General features: G+C 42.6%; 1 protein-coding gene across 6 annotated transcripts in view; it reads left to right on the forward strand.

Annotated features, from left to right (window-relative positions):
* spast (spastin) overlaps window positions 1-16,288 on the forward strand; it is a 139,815-nt gene that overhangs the window by 5,557 nt on the left and 117,970 nt on the right. For all 6 annotated transcript variants that reach the window (XR_010970913.1, XR_010970916.1, XR_010970915.1 and 3 more), the window contains exons 2-3: window positions 330-413; window positions 14,148-14,231. Coding sequence is in view for 2 of the 6 variants with exons in the window: in XM_068020361.1 (XP_067876462.1) it covers window positions 330-413; window positions 14,148-14,231 (168 nt within the window). In the remaining 4 variants the exon portion in view is untranslated. The remainder of the gene's footprint in view (window positions 1-329; window positions 414-14,147; window positions 14,232-16,288) is intronic.

The raw sequence follows: 16,288 nt of genomic DNA on the forward strand, positions 1-16,288 counted from the left end.
TCGCACTACAAGTACTTCACCCTAGCGTTGCATGGCTCAGAGTGCACACTGCAGGCAAAATCCAAGTTTGACTGGGCAGCATATGTAATGTACAACTGAATTATTTTTCACTATTCAAATGGACAAATATGGAAATGTCACATTCCTGCTGTTGCACTGCATTGAAATGCTGGTAACAGCACTGGTTGGTAGATGCAAAACGCAGAAAATTGTGTTCAATCCTCAGAGGGCTTGGGTAGATTTAACACCATTATTTTGAGTTGTGTTGAGGCTCTATGTTACAGTAGTTTGGAGGTGCTGGTTGTAATTCTGTTCATCTGTTTGAACAGGACAGAAGGAAAAAGCTGTGGAGTGGTACAAGAAGGGGATTGCAGAACTGGAGCATGGGATTGCAATCCAGATCTCTGGATCAGGTAAGGCATGCGTATTACTAAATGTTAACCTGTCACTATAATGGAGGAGGGTGCAGAGAAAATGGAAGATTCTGAGTTGTCCACCTGGGGTGAATTGGGAGGAAGTCAAGTAGGATTCATAGGAGCTAGAGAATAGATTGGTGAAGGAATGGAGATAATTCATAAATGACTGAGGAAGAACTTGTCACAAGAAGTCAGTGCTTGGCCATCTTGAATAAATATAGTTTTATTCTGGATGGAAATCATATAATAGTCAATCAAATATCACTTTGACAATTCAGGACTTTGTAGTTGCTCTTTCAATCTACAGGATTGCATTACCTTTTCCCAGTTGACTTGCTCACTGCCATGTACAAGGGTGCACTACTGTCTTTCCTGATGATGTTTGCTTTTTTAAGTTGAGCATTTGCAACTCTGAGCTTTGTCATGCACCCTGCAAGGAGAAGGCTGCTGCAGTCCTTGGACAATAATTGAAAGGGGAGGTGATCAATAGCAGGTAGCTCTGGTGTGAGCAGCCAGTGGAAGGTGAGTGGGCAGCGGCAGAGTATGTGGGGGTCCATTTCAAGCTTGTGTGGTGTCTGGATTCTGGTCATAGATGTACTTGATCTTTGAAACAAGGACATAAGAAATAGGAGCAGGCTATTCAGCCCATCAAGCCTGTTCTGCCATTCAATTAGATCATGACTGATCTACCTCAACTTCACCTTTCCGTCCGATCCCACATCCCTTGATTCACTTATTATCTAAAAATCTATCGATCTCTCTCGACTATACTCAACAACTGAGCATTACAGCCGTCTGAGGTGGAAATTCCAAAGATTCACAACCCGTGAGATTTCTCCTCATTTTGGCCCTTATTCTGAGACTGGGACCCCTTAGAGCTGGACTCCTCAGCCAGTGAAACATTCTCCCAGCGTCTACCCTATCAAACCCCTTAAGCATTTTATCTATTAATGAGATCACCTCTCATTCTTCTAAACTCCAGGGAATATAGGCCTAGTCCGCTCAATCTCTCCCCATAGGACAACCAACTTCATCTCAGGAACCAGTCTAGTGAACCTTAGTTCAAGTATACCCTTCTTTAGTTAAGGAGACCAAATCTGTACACAGTACTCAAGTGTAGTCACACCAAGGCCCTATATAATTGCAGTAAGACGACTTTACTCTTATACACCAATCCCTTTGTATCAATGACGAATGTAACGTTTGCTTGCTGTACTTGCATGTTAACTTTGACTCATGTACGAAGACACCCAGGTCCCTCTGAATGCTGACATTTTCGAGTCTCTCTCAATTTACAAACGCTTTTCTGTTCTTCCTACCAAAATGGATAATTGCATATTTCCCACTTTATACTTTCTTGCCCACTCACTTAACTATATAAGTATCGTTTCACAGCCTCTTTGCCTCTACCTCACAGCTTACTTTCCCACCTAGCTTTGATTTGTCAAGCGACTTAGATACATTACATTTGGTTGCCTTATCTCTAAGTATTTGATATAGATTGTAAATAGCTGAAACCAAAGCACTGATTCTTGCAGTACCCCATTAGTTATAGCCAACCCAAAATGAATTTATTCTGCTGTCTGTTTTCTGCCTTTTAACCAATCTTCAATGCGGGTTAATATATTATTCCCAATCCCATGAGTCTAACTTTCTGTAATAACTTCTGTTATGGCAGTGTATTGAATGCTTTTTAAAAATCTAAATACATCCATTGGTTTCTCTCTTATTTACCCCGCTAGTTACAACCTCAAAGCAAAACTGACCAATTTGTCAAACATGATTTCCCTTTCATAAATCTGTTGATTCTGTCCAATCATATAATTTTCCAAGTGCCCTGTTAATACATCCCTAATAATAGGTTCTAGCATTTTGCCTACTACTTGTGTCAGGCTAACTGGCCTGTAGTTCCCTGTTTTCTCTCTCCCTCATTTCTTAAACAGCTGGGCTATGTTTGCCACCTTTCGATCTTCATGGAACATTCAAATTTTAGGGAATTCTGGAAGATAAAACTGATGTACTATCTCTGTAGCTGCCTTTTAAAAACCCTTGGGATGTAGGCCATCAAGCCCACGGGACTTGCCAGCTTTTAGTTCCGTTAATTTTCCAGCATTTTTTTTTTTACTAATACTAAATTCTTTACGTTCCTTATTCTCACTAGACCCTTAGTTCCCCACTATTTCCAGAAAGTTTTTTGTGTCTTCTACCAAGAAGATAAATACAAAGTATTTGTTTAGTATCTTTCCCGTTTCCTTATTTCTTTTACCTCTGCCTGTAAGGGACCCACGTTTACTTTCGCTAGTCTTTTCCTTTCGACTTAGCTTTAGAAGCTTTCACAATTTGTTTTTCTCTAGCTAGTTTACTCTCATCCCAGTTTCACTTTCTTTATCAATTTCTTGGCCATCCTTTGAATTTTAAAACCCTCCCAAGTCTCCAGATTGCTACTCTTTTTGGCAAGTTATAAGTCTCTTTCTTTAATACTAATTTTAGCTTGCTCGCCATGGTTGGACCACTTTTCCAATGGGGTTTTTATTCCTTAAGGGAATGTATATCATTGTGAATTACAAATTAATTGTTTCAATGTTTGCCATTGCTTATCTACAATCATATCTTTTAATCTAGTTTCCCAATCTATCTTTGCCAAACTTGGCCCTCATGCCTATGTAGTTTGCTTTGTTCCAATTTAAGACCCTAGTTTTGGACTTAACTAACTCATTTTCAAACTCAATATAAAATTAATCATATCATTCTTCCCTGGATGCTCCTTTACTACAAGGCTATCAAGGTTATCAGCTAACCTTGTCTCATTGCACAAAACTGGATCTAAATTAGCCTCTTATCTAGTTGGCTGCTTGACATACTGATTTAGAAAACTATCTTGTATACATTCCATCAACTTGTCTGCCCACACTATAACTGCAAATTGGGTTTTCCCAGTCTACAGAAAGGTTAAAAGTCCTCAAATGCTGTATTACACTTGTTGCTTGCACTTCTAATTTCCTGATTTATACTCTGCTCAGCATCACAACAACTTTTAGGAGGCCTGCAAGCTGCTTCCACCAGTGTTTTCTGCCCAAGTTGATTCTACATCTTGACTTTCCCCAAGCTACGATCCTTTATTGTCTTTATTGCATCCTTATTACCAAGGCTACACTCCCTCCATTTACCATTTTGTCTGTCTCTTGGGTCTGTGCTTTTGCTTATCCCAGAGTGTGCCTCCCAGCTCTCAAAGCCCTGACCTAAGTAGATGGTCCATCATTTGCTAAGTCCATTGATAGATTGAATGGGTCTTGCTGTGATAGATGGAGTTCAAATGGGGAAGTATAAGGTCATCCACTTTGGACCCAACAAAGATAGAGCAGAGTGTTTTCTAAATAGTGAGAAGCTAGGAACTGTGGAAGAGTAGAGAGATTTAGAGGTCCAAGTACAGAAATCACTAAAAGCTAATGGACAGGTACAAAAAATAATTAGACTATTGGAATTTTGGCCTTAACTTCAAGGCTGGAACACAGGCAGAAGTTATGGTACAGTTGTACAGAGCTCTGGTTAGACCCCCATCTGGTGTACTGCATTCAGTCCTGCGCTTAGCACCTCAAAGAAGGATATATCGGCCTTGGACAGGGTGCAGCACAGATTCATCAGGATGATACTGGATATAAAGGGATTAAATTATGAGGATAGGCTGTATAGACTAACGTATTCCCTCGCGTATAGAAGATTAAGGGGTGATCTTATTGAGGTTTTTAAGATGATTAAAGGAGTTGTTAGAGGGGTACTATTTCCTCTGAGGGAATGAAGAAAAAGGGGGCTTAATGTTCAAATTGGAGCTAGGACATTCAGAGCTGATGTCAGGAAGCACTTTATATAAATGGTAGTGGAAATTTGGAACCCTCCCCAAAAGATTTGTTGAGGCAAAGGGGTCAGTTGAAAATTTCAAAACTAAGATTGATAGATTTTTTTGGTTAGGTAAAAGTATCAAGGGTTACAGAACCAAAGCAGGTAGATGGAGTTAAGTTACAGATGAACCATTGCAAAATGGAATAGCGGAACAAGGTCATGGAGCCGAATGGCCTCCTCCTGTTCCTATGTTTGTAAATGGACTTTACAAGTGATTGAGCTTTCTGACTGAATCCTTATTTCTAAGCATCAGGTTGTAGCAAAGCTGCAAGCTCCAGAGCAGTCATCCCCTACAAAACTACTCTCTGCTGCAGTTATTCACTGTTGCCTCAATAGGAAATAGTAACTGAAGTAGGTCATTCAGCCCCTTGAGTCAGACTACTACTGATCTGTATCTCAACTCTGCTTTTGATTCTTATCACTTGATGCCCTTATTTAACAGAAACCTACAGTGCTCAGATTTGAAAGCTCCAATTGATCCATCATTTAAAGTTTTGGGGGTAGAGGATTGCAGATTTCAACTTTGTGTGGAATAAAAAAGTGATCCTTGGCTCCATGGTCTATACTAATCGCAAAGGACTGCAGTCATAGCAAAATGCTGCAAACTTAAGTTTTGATGCCTAAAATAGACTTCACGAACTATATCTTTGCTGGCATAGACTTCAAAGGCAAGATTAGACAGTATATAGTGTCTAGTGTTAATAGTTTTTAGAGTTTGTTTCAAGAGGATTAGCTGTTTCCATTGAGTAAGTAGTGGAATATTTGCCCTGAAGGAACTGTCAAGCATAAAGAAGGAAAGAGCTTGTGTTTATATAACACCGAATCACAATCTTTGGCTGCAGAAGGCTTTAGGGTATCCTATGAAAAAATTTTGAAGTGTAATCACCATCATTCTCTTCCGCACCATTACCATTGGAGTCCTCGAAGGATCTTCCTCAATCCCTTCCTATTTCTCATGTACATGCTGCTCCTCAGCGACATCATCTAAAAATACAATATCAGATTATACATATATACTGATGACACCCAACTCTACCTCATTACCACCTCCACTGTCTCTGATCTGTTATGCTGCTTGTCCGACATCAGTCCTGGGTGAGCAGGTACTTCCTCCAACTCAATATTGAGAAGATGAAAGCCATTGTCTTCAGCCCCCACCATGAGCTTTTGTCTTTTGCCACTCATTTACCCTTCCCTCAGATTGAATCAGGCAATTCACAACATTGGCCTCCTGTTCAACCTTGCCTCTATAAACATTGCCTATCTCCGCTTTTGCCTCTGCTCATTGGCTGCTGATGCCCTCATCCATGTCTTTGTTACCACTGGATTGTTCCAACAATCTCCTGGCCAACCTTCCATAAAATTGAGCTCACCTGAAGCTCTCTTGCCCATATCGTAACTTGCACATAGTCCCGTTTATCCGTCACCCCTGTGTTTGCTGACCTACATTGACTCCTGGCCTGGCAATGCTTTGATTTTAAAATTCCCACCCTCGTGTTCAAATCCCTTTATGGCCTTACCCCCCCCTTAATCGTTGTAACCTCCTGTAGCCCTTCAAATGCCCTGAGAACTCTGCATTCCTCCAATTCTCGCCTCTTGCGCAGTCCCGATTTTCATTGCTCTGATATCGATGGCCGTGCCTTCAGCTGTCTAGTTCCTCAGCTCTGGAATTCCCGCCCTAAGTGCTCTGTCCCTCCAACTTTCCCCTCCTTTAGAACGCTTCTTAAAACCTACTTTTTCCTGTCCTAATGTTGACTTATGTGGCTCGATGTCAAATATTGTCTGATTACACCCCGGAAAGGGACTTCCATAATTTTGAGGAGAGGTGGGTGAAAGGCAGCAACTGAATCTGGAGAAATTCTAGTCACTAGCTTGTTCATTGAAAGATAGCTAACCTCACCTGTTGCTGATGGTACTTATCTTGTAATAAGCCCTCTTGGGTATGCACTAATTGGGCTTATTACCCAAAATGAATGGTTTTTGCATTGGAACTCTGTTGCTTAGCTGCAACTTGTGCAATATCTCTCACGTGCTAGACTATCTTGAGTAAGTGTTTGACTTTAGTTTTGAGATTGCTGATTTCCATAATGGAAACCCTTGTCCTGCCTCTGTAATCTCCAAGCCAGCCTTCCCCTCTGCTTCCTGTGCTTGTTTTCTGAGCTGCATCCTGCACAAGTTCCAATTTGACCAAAACGCAGCCACCCATTATTAAATCCCACTAATGTATTGAGCTCCACTGGCTGCCTATCCCCTAGTGCATTGATTTCAGAAACCACATCCTGATGTCTGTGGTAGATGGTATATAACATTGAGAAGTGTGAAGGTATCCAGTTTGGAAGGAAAAGCAGAATTTTTTTTTTAAATGGAGAGAGACTGGGAAAGGTTGGTGCTCAGAGGGACATGGGTGTCTACATGAATCACAGTGTTAACATGCAGGTGCAGCTAGCAATTAGGAAGGCAAATAGGATGTTAGCCTTTGTTATAAATTATTCTAAAAGGATTGGAATACCAGAGTGAAGAAGACTTACTGCAATTGTATGGGGCCTTGGTGAGACCACAGCTGGAGTACTGTGTAAGTTTTGATCTTTCCTAAGGAAGGATATACTTGCCTTGGAGTGATTGCAACTAAGGTTCACTAGGCTGATTCCTTGGATGAGAAGAGATTGAGTAGACTGGGACTATATTCCCTGGAATTTAGAAGAATGAGGAGTGATCTGGCTGAAATGTATAAAACTCTTAAGGAGCTTGTAAGGGTAGATACTGGGAGGATGTTTCCCCTGACTGGGGAGTCTAGAACTAAAGATCATAGTCTCAGAATAGGGCGTTGACCATTTAGGATTGAGATGAGAAATTTCTTAACTCAAAAGATTGTGGATCTTTGGAATTCTCTACTTCCGAGCTGTGGATGATCAATCATCGAACATATTTAAGACTGAGATCAAGGGGATATTATGGGAATTAAGGTATATCAGGATAGTGTGGGTAGTTGGAGTTAATATAGATCAGCCACGATCGTATTCAATAGTGGAGCAGGCTCGAAGCGCTGAATGGCCGCTGTCTCCTATTTCTTATGTTCCTTATTGTCATGACTTTTATGTAGCTACCAATCTGTTCAACCACACCTTCCCCTCCACCTTTGCCCTATTCCCCATTAAAATCATTGCTCTCACCCTGATCACTCCTCTGATATGGCTCTCACCTCAGTTCCCTTAAATCCAGACACAGACTTAAATGAATATGGCGGATATTTGGTTTATATGTTCACAGCTAGATCTGGATGGGTCACATAAATCACCATAGGGCTCTACACTCATCTGCCAAAACTGTTCACTATTCCAGGATCATTCTGGAATGGAAGATAGCCCCCGGCTTCTTTTATCCACTGCAGACCCCTCTCCCCGTCTCCTCCACACTTGCCTCCAACAAGAAGTACAAGGAGCTGAGGGACTTCTTTGGGTGGTCTCAATCTTACTGACAGCTGCTTCTGCCACTTCCCCTCCTTCCTCTAGCCCACTGGGCCAAACTACCTCTAAGATTCCCCCTGTCCTAGCCCTGAACTTGTATCTGTCTTTAGTTTCTCTCCAATCTCCCCTCATGCCCTCTCCAAGCTCATCTTGTCTATGAGACCCATCTCCTGCTCCCTCACTGTATTCCCATTAAATGCTGACTACCCAGCTTCCCTTCCTGGATCCTGTTAGCTGATATAGTTACCTATTCTCTCTCCTCGGGTACTGTCCCCCTTTTCTTTAAAACAGTAGTCGTCATCCCTCTCTTCAAAAAAAATCAATTCTTGACCCCTCCGTCTTTGCGAACTACCACTCCGTCTTTGCGAACTACCACTCCATCTCCAACCTCCCTTTCCCCTCAAGTTCTTGAACGTGTTGTTGCCTCCCAAATCTGTTCCCATCTTTCCTGGAACTCCATGTTTGAATCCCTCTAATTAGGTTTTTAAAGCTGGCAAAAGTACAAAACAGCTCTTATCAAAGTCCCAAGTGATATCATATGTGATTTGTGACAAAAGTAAATTCCTCCTTGTCCTTCTCGACCTGACTGCAGTCTGGCCACATTATCTTTCTTTGATGCTTATCTGCTGTCGGCCAGCTGAGTGTGACTGCACTTGGTTGGTTCTATTCTGATCTATCCAGTTGTAGCCAGAGAATCACCTGCAATGGCTTCTCCTCGCTTCTGCATCATTACCTCTGGTGTCCCCTCAAGGATCTATGCTGCCCCTTTGCAACATTAGCTTAAAATAGTGTCAGTTTCCACGTGTATGTTGATGACACCCAATGCTACCTCACCACCACCTCTCTGTCCCTCCACTGTTTCTAAATTGTCACACGGCCTATTCGGCCTGCAGTACCGGATGAGCAGAAATTTAATTCAACTAAATATCGGGAAGATCAAAGCCACAAACTGTTCCCTAGCCACCGATTCCATCCCTCTCCCTGGCAACATCTGAGGCTGAACCATATTTGACTTCGAGTTGAACTTCCAATCACATATCCACCTATTTCCAATTCTGTAGCATGACCTGTCTCCAGCCTGCCTCAGCTCATCTGCTAATCCATGCCGTACTCCTGGCTGGCCTCCATATACTTGAGGTCATTTAAAACTCTGCCTGTGTCCTATCTCGCACCAAGTCCCATTCGCCATCACCCCTGGACTTGCTGACCTACGTTGGCTCCTGGTTAAGCAAAGCCACGATTTTTAAATTCTCACCCTTGTTTCGAAATCCCTCCATTGCCTCTCACTCCCTATATCTGTAAACTCCTCCAACTTTAGAACCCTCCATGATACCTGTGCTCCTCCAAGTCTGGCTTCTTGAGCATCCCCAATGCTAGTTACTCCACCATTGGCAGCTATGCCTTAAGTTGACAAGGTTCTAAGCTCTGGAATTTCCTCCCTCTGCCCCTCTACCTCTATTTCCTCCTTTTAAGATGCTGCTTAAAACCTAGTTCTTTAACCAAGCTTTTGGTCATCTGTCCTTATGTTTCCTCATGTGGCTCGGCGGTGAATTTTATTTGTTAATGCTCCTGTGACGTGACTTGGGATGTTTTACTGCGTTTAAATGCAGTATATAAATACAAGTTGTTGCAAATCCCTGCTTGACCTTATGGCCCTCCCTTTCTTTGCAACCTTTCTGATGGATTGCACCAATGTGGTGGGAAGGCTCCAATGGCCCTGAGAGCTGGGCTGGCAGGGATGTAGCAGGTGGTGGAGCCACCCAAAGCCAGACAGGTCGAAAACTGGAGCCAACTTAAAGGCTGGCCCTCCTGGTAGGGAGATTGAGAGTCAGGCTAATGATCTGTCCATGTGAAAATGCCATTTCTTGCGGAAACAACCCAGAGACGCGACAAGTCTATTGGAGACTTGCAAATATAAACACCTGGAGTTACAGCTTGGGGTGCAGTCAGCAGATTGCACCAGACACTGTGCTAGTTTGGCCCAGATGAAGTTATGGGGTACTCGAGCCTAAAGTATTTTATGGGTGCCACTTACTTGCATTTAAATTTCCTCAATCTTCTGTGATGATTGAATTGAATCTGCCTAGGCGTCAAATATCTTGGTCTAGGGGACAGCAGTGGAAGAAATTGGTTGCCTTGTGCCACAAGGCACAGAAAACTCTTGCCTACCTCTGCAACTCCTTGGGTCTTGTACCGCAGCCTCATCATCTCTGCTTATCTAACTGTGCTCTGCCATGCATCACCCACTCTCTCTCTCCCACCATTGGTGGCAGAGCATTTAGTAGTCATGGCCTCTGCAATCTGTAATTTCATCCTCACTATACCTTTCCCTATTTTCAAAAGTCTCCTCAAAACTAAACTCATCCAGTTGGCCTTTAGTCACTCATGACTAAATATTCTCAACTGCTGTTTCTTGTTTTCCCCTTCACCCTTTTTTTTAATGAACTGTCTTGAGACAGTTTGCCACATTAAAGGCGCTTTTTCAATTTCATGACTCATTTGGTTCATTAGGGGATTGCCCATTGGGGCTGTTATGCTCGCTATTGCATGTTCTGTCCATTTAGGTGCTGAAGTGCTTCATGAGTTAGTGTACCCACTGTGTGAAATTCTTGGGAAAGGGAAAGAAAGTGATGTGAATATTGGACATACGCAACAAGTAAAAACCAAGAGTTAGGTATTCTAATTCCTGTGAAAGGGTTAATGGTATAATGGTCAATCAATAATTTTTTAAATAGAAATACTGATGGTTTTTTTAAAAAAAGCACTGATGTACAAAGCTCAACTCTGGCTCTATAAAGATATTGGAATGGCAGCTCCAAAGTAGAGGGATATGGTGGAAGGTGGATGGGAGAAATGGCTGGAAATAACTAAGGTTTGAGGATGGTAAGCGCTCAGACCAGAAAACTGCAGGGTACCCAGAGTAAAGATGTTGCTGAAACTTGCAATGAGATTTGTTAGAGTCCAAAGATTGATGCGGGAAAGTGGAATGGTGAATGGAAGGTCATGATCAAGCTTGTAGATAGATGTTCGGCAAAGTGACCACCTAATGTGCATTGAGCACCATAACATGGAAAATATTTCACCAAAGAAAAAATAGCGACATGTGAGGCCAACCTATCATACTGTGGTTTGCAGGACTTTTGTTTAGTTATTTGAAGCCCAAGAATTTTCTTACGGGTTGGAGTATAGTTCGAGCTGTTTTTATTTGAAGGTGTTGCTACCTTTTCCCTCAGCATTCTCCATTGGGGTTTATCTTACTGCCATTCTACCCAGCAAGTTCAGCTGTCTGCCTCATGACATGTGACCAAAAGCATTGCATCATACAATGTTATGGAGTTGTTTGCTGAGCAATTGGTACTGATTTGGAGAAGTTGAACATGACATATTGGCCTATATTCTCTGGAGTTTAGAAGAATGGGAGGCGATCTCTTTGAAACGTATACAATTCTTAGGGCTTGATGGATGCTGAAAGAATGCTCCTGGCTGGGGAGTCTAAAAATAGGGGTCAGAGTCTCAGAATAAGGGATCAGTCATTTAGGACTGAGATGAGGAGAAATTTTTTCACTCAACGATTTCTCAATCTTTGGAATTCTCGCCCTCAAGGGCTGTGGATGCTCAGTCGATGAATATATTCAAGTGAGAGATCGGTAGATTTTTGGGCACACAGGGAAGCGAGTGATATGGGGATAGTGTGAGAAAGTGGAGTTGTTAGTTCAGTTATGATCTTGCTGAATAACAGCAGGTTTGATGGTCCTGTTTCTTACATTCTTATGTTCTAGCTCTATATATTGATCTTTTCAGTTAATGTGATGTGTGTCACACTTAGCATTCAGTGTTTATAGGGCAGATAATGAAAGGCAGAGCAACTCTAAAGAATATAGAAAAGGGAGATTAGAGGGGACACGAGGGAGTCTGAGAGTAAATTATGAAAATAATAAAAGTCACTACCAGTGCATTGTAGGAGCAGGAGGACTGTCAGACCCTCATGTCTGCTCTGCCAGTCAGTTAGACCATGGCTGATCTGTACCTCGACTACATTTACCTGCCTTTGACCCTTGCCCAACAAAAATCCATCAATCATGGTATTTAAAGCTCCAATTGTTCTCCAGCATTCACAGCCTTTTAGGTGGAGTTCCAGATTTTCACTACCCTTTGTGTGGAAAAAAAGTACTTCCTGATTTCACTCCACATAGCCTCGCTCTAATTTTAAAGTTATGCTTTCTTGTTCTGGAATCCCCCACCAGAGGAAATCGATTCTCTTTATTTACCCTTTAAGATCCTGTATACGGGTGTTAGCTTTTTATTTATTTATTTTATTTATAGAAACAGCACTGAAACAGGCCCTTCGGCCCACCGAGTCTGCGCCGACCATCAACCACCCATTTATACTAATCCTACACTAATTCCATATTCCTACCACATCCTCACCTGTCCCTATATTTCCCTACCACCTACCTATACCATGGGCAATTTATAAAGGCCAATTTACCTATCAACCTGCAAGTCTTTGGCATGTGGGAGGAAACCGGAGCACCCGGAGAAAACCCACACAGACACAGGGAGAACTTGCAAACTCCACACAGGCAGTACCCAGAATTGAACCCGGGTCGCCGGAGCTGTGAGGCTGCGGTGCTAACCACTGCGCCACTGTGCCTTGATGCGCTGTGAACAGTCAGAGGGTGGCTAAGAGATGAAGGACGCAAAGTTATAATGGACAGTGAAGGAATGCTGGTTGCTAAAAAGATACCATCCATCAGTTTTCGTACAAGAGATGGATATAGAGCAGCTAATGAAGCTTACTGTTCAGAGAGATGGTACTAAAGAAGCTACTCAAACTTGATGGCATAAAACTGGGACCTGGTGGTTTTATATCCAGGAAATTATGTTTGTAGAAATAATGGACAGTTTGACTGTCATTTTTCCAGAATTATATGGAAAGGCAAATTGTGCCGTAAGACTAGAAAGTAACATGTGACTCACCTCTTCAAAATAAATAAGACTTGCATAATTATAGGCCACTTAGTCTTTCTTCAGATATTGATAAACTACTTGATTTAGGATGAAATTGTGAAACATTGGAGAAACGGGAACTAATCAAGGTTAGTCTTTGTGGTTTTATTTATTTATTTAGAGATACAGCACTGAAACAGGCCCTTCGGCCCACCAAGTCTATGCCGACCATCAACCACCCATTTATACTAATCCTACATTAATCCCATTACCCTCTCACATCCCCACCACTCCCCTACCTATACTAGGGGCAATTTATAATGGCCAATTTACCTATCAACCTGCAAGTCTTTGGCTGTGGGAGGAAACCGGAGCACCCGGCGAAAACCCACGCGGTCACAGGGAGAACTTGCAAACTCCACACAGGCAGTACCCAGCATTGAACCCGGGTCGCTGGAGCTGTTTTCTAAGACAATTCATGCTTGACCAGCCTTATAGAATACATTGAAGAACTAAGGAGGATGAATGAAGGCACTGCAGTGGATGTGGCTTATATGTATTTTCAAATAGCAATTGATAACGAACCATGTTAGACTATTATGGCACCTGGGATTAAGGTGAATGCAGCCAACATAGAGATGGTTGGAAGGCGGAACATAAAGAATAAAGGTTAAGGGAAGTTTCTTGGACTGAAAAGACTTCAAATAGGCTGCTGGAGCAGATGTTGTGTGCTCCAGTTCCCTCCCACAGCCAAAGACTTGCAGGTTGATAGGTAAATTGGCCATTATAAATTGCCCCTAGTATAGGTAGGTGGTAGGAGAATATAGGGACAGGTGGGGATGTGGTAGGAATATGGGATTAGTGTAGGATTAGTATAAATGGGTGGTTGATGGTCGGCACAGACTCGGTGGGCCGAAGGGCCTGTTTCAGTGCTGTATCTCTAAATAAAATAAAAATGCATGGATCATTAAACATGACAATGCAAGCAGGTGAGATAAAGGAAAACTGAATTCTTGGTTTTGAATCCATAGACACAGAATATGAGAGTAAGGGGGACATTTTGAATGAATACCACCCTTAATTAGGCTGCAGTTGGAATAATGTGTGGTGTTTTGGGCCCTCTTACAGGAAGGAGATAAAAGTAACAGTTGGTAAAGAGTAGATTCACTGGGATGCAGTGGTGGCTAGTATTGAGCAATTTATTTCTTGATGCCACAATGTTCTTTTAGAGCTAACCAATTACTCAGTTACAAATATTGATCCTAATTGCCTTCGGTTGGGGATAACTTTGGTGTGTGAGCAGCCTGAGTATATTCTACATTCATTACAACGCACAGTAACCAAGTGTTAACTGACAGCAGTTCTTCGACATGTTTGTTTTTTGTTGTTAAATAGCCATTGTTGATCTCCTACCTTCCAGGTGAGCAGATTGAGCGAGCCAAGCGCCTGCAGAGCAAGATGACAACTAACTTGATCATGGCCAAGGATCGTCTGGAGTTGCTGGGTGGGTACATCTTCTGTGCTACTGGTTGGGAAAAAAAATGTTGGTTATGGGTCAATGGTGAGAAGTTTATAAATGGGATTATTTTACACATACAATTGATAGGCTGCATAGACTAGACTTGCATATCACTGAATATAGAGGACTAAGGGGTGATATAATTGAGGTGCTTAAGTTGGTTAAAGGATTTGACAGGGTAGATAGAAAGAAACTATTTCCTCTGGAGGAGCGTCCAGAACAAGGCGGCAGAACCTTAAAATTAGAGTGAGCATATTCGGAGATTGATGTCAGGAAGCACTTCACAAAAAGTGTAATCGGAGTTTTGAAAAAAAAAAGCCAACAGTGGCGTCCGAGGAGAGCTCCAAGGTGATTGGTTGGTGAGTCGCAGCTGTTACTACATTTAAATATCTTTAAAAAAGGGGAAAGTTTTTTTTGTTGGAAAAAACCTCTGGTGATAAGGTGAGTACTACTAAAGTGTTTTTTTTTTGAAGGACTTTAGATTGGAGTGGGTAGAACAAGGCCCCTAGTGTAATTAGTATTTTTTAATTAAGGGAGTAACTAATTAACCTAAGGGTAAGTCATGGCAGGAGCGCTCAGCCCCGTGATATGCTCCTCTTGTGCTTTGTGGGAAATCAGGGATGCTTCCAGTGTCCAGGTCCTCAGGTTGAAGTCCTAAATTGGGGGAAGGCTAATTTTGATGACATCAGACAGGAGCTCTCAAAAGTTGAATGGGAGAGGCTGCTTACAGGTAAAGGGACACCTGGCAAGTGGGAAGCTTTTAAAAGTGAGATAGGAAGAGTTCAGGGCCGGCATGTTCCTGTTAGATGGAAGGGTAAGGCTGGCAAGTTTAGGGAACCTTGGTTGACGAGGGATATTGAGGGTCTGGTCAGAACAAAGAAGGACGCATATGTCAGGTATAGGCAGCTGGGATCAAGCGAGTCCCTCGGAGTATAGGGGATGTAGGACTACACTTAAGAAGGAAATTAGGAGGGCGAAAAGGGGCCATGAGATTTCCCTGGCAGATAAGACAAAGGAGAATCCTAAAAGATTCTATAAGTATGTTAAGAGTAAAAGGGTAGCTAGGGAGAGAGTAGGTCCCCTTAAGGATCAGTGTGGCAATCTGTGTGGAGCCACGGGAAATGGGCGAGGTCTTAAATGAATACTTCTCATCTGTATTTACTGTGGAGAAGGCCATGGAAGCTCGTGAGTTCAAGGGAGGGAACAGCGATATCCTGGAGCATATCAACATTACAAGGGAGGAGGTGTTGGAGGGTTTGAAGCGCATTAAGGTGGATAAATTTTCAGGGCCTGACCAGGTGTATCCTAGGATGCTTTGGGAAGCAAGGGGGGAGATTGCTGGGGCCCTGGCAGAGATTTTTGTATCATCATTAGCCATGAGTGAGGTACCGGAAGACTGGAGGATAGCTAATGTTGTGCCTTTATTTAAGAAGGGTAGCAGGGATAAGCCAGGGAAATACAGACCAGTGAGCCTTCCATCAGTGGTGGGAAAGTTATTGGAAGGGATTCTGAGAGACAGGATTTATATGCATTTGGAAAGGCATGGTCTGATTAGGGATAGTCAGCATGGCTTTGTGCGTGGGAAATCATGTCTCAAGAATTTGATTGAATTTTTCGAGGAGGTGACCAGGAGGATTGACGAGGGCAGGGTGATGGACGTTGTTTACATGGACTTTAGCAAGGCCTTTGACCAGGTCCCGCATGGTAGGCTGGTCCAGAAGGTTTGAACACATGGGATCCAGGGTGAGCTAGCCAATTGGATACAAAATTGGCTTGGTGATAGGAGGCAGAGGGTGGTAATGGAGGGTTGTTTTTCAGATTGGAGGCCAGTGATCAGTGGTGTGCCACAGGGATTGGTGCTGGGCCCTCTGTTTGTCATATATATTAATGACTTGGATGTGAATGTAAGGGGCATGATTAGTAAGTTTGCAGATGACACCAAAATAGGTGGTATAGTAGACAGTGAAGAAGGTTGTCTAAGGTTACAACAGGATATAGATCAACTGGGAAAGTGGGCAAGGGATTGGCAAATGGAATTTAAT

The sequence above is a fragment of the Heterodontus francisci genome, chromosome 3 (genome assembly GCF_036365525.1).
Source record: "Heterodontus francisci isolate sHetFra1 chromosome 3, sHetFra1.hap1, whole genome shotgun sequence".
NCBI classification, from domain to species: Eukaryota; Metazoa; Chordata; class Chondrichthyes; order Heterodontiformes; family Heterodontidae; genus Heterodontus; species Heterodontus francisci.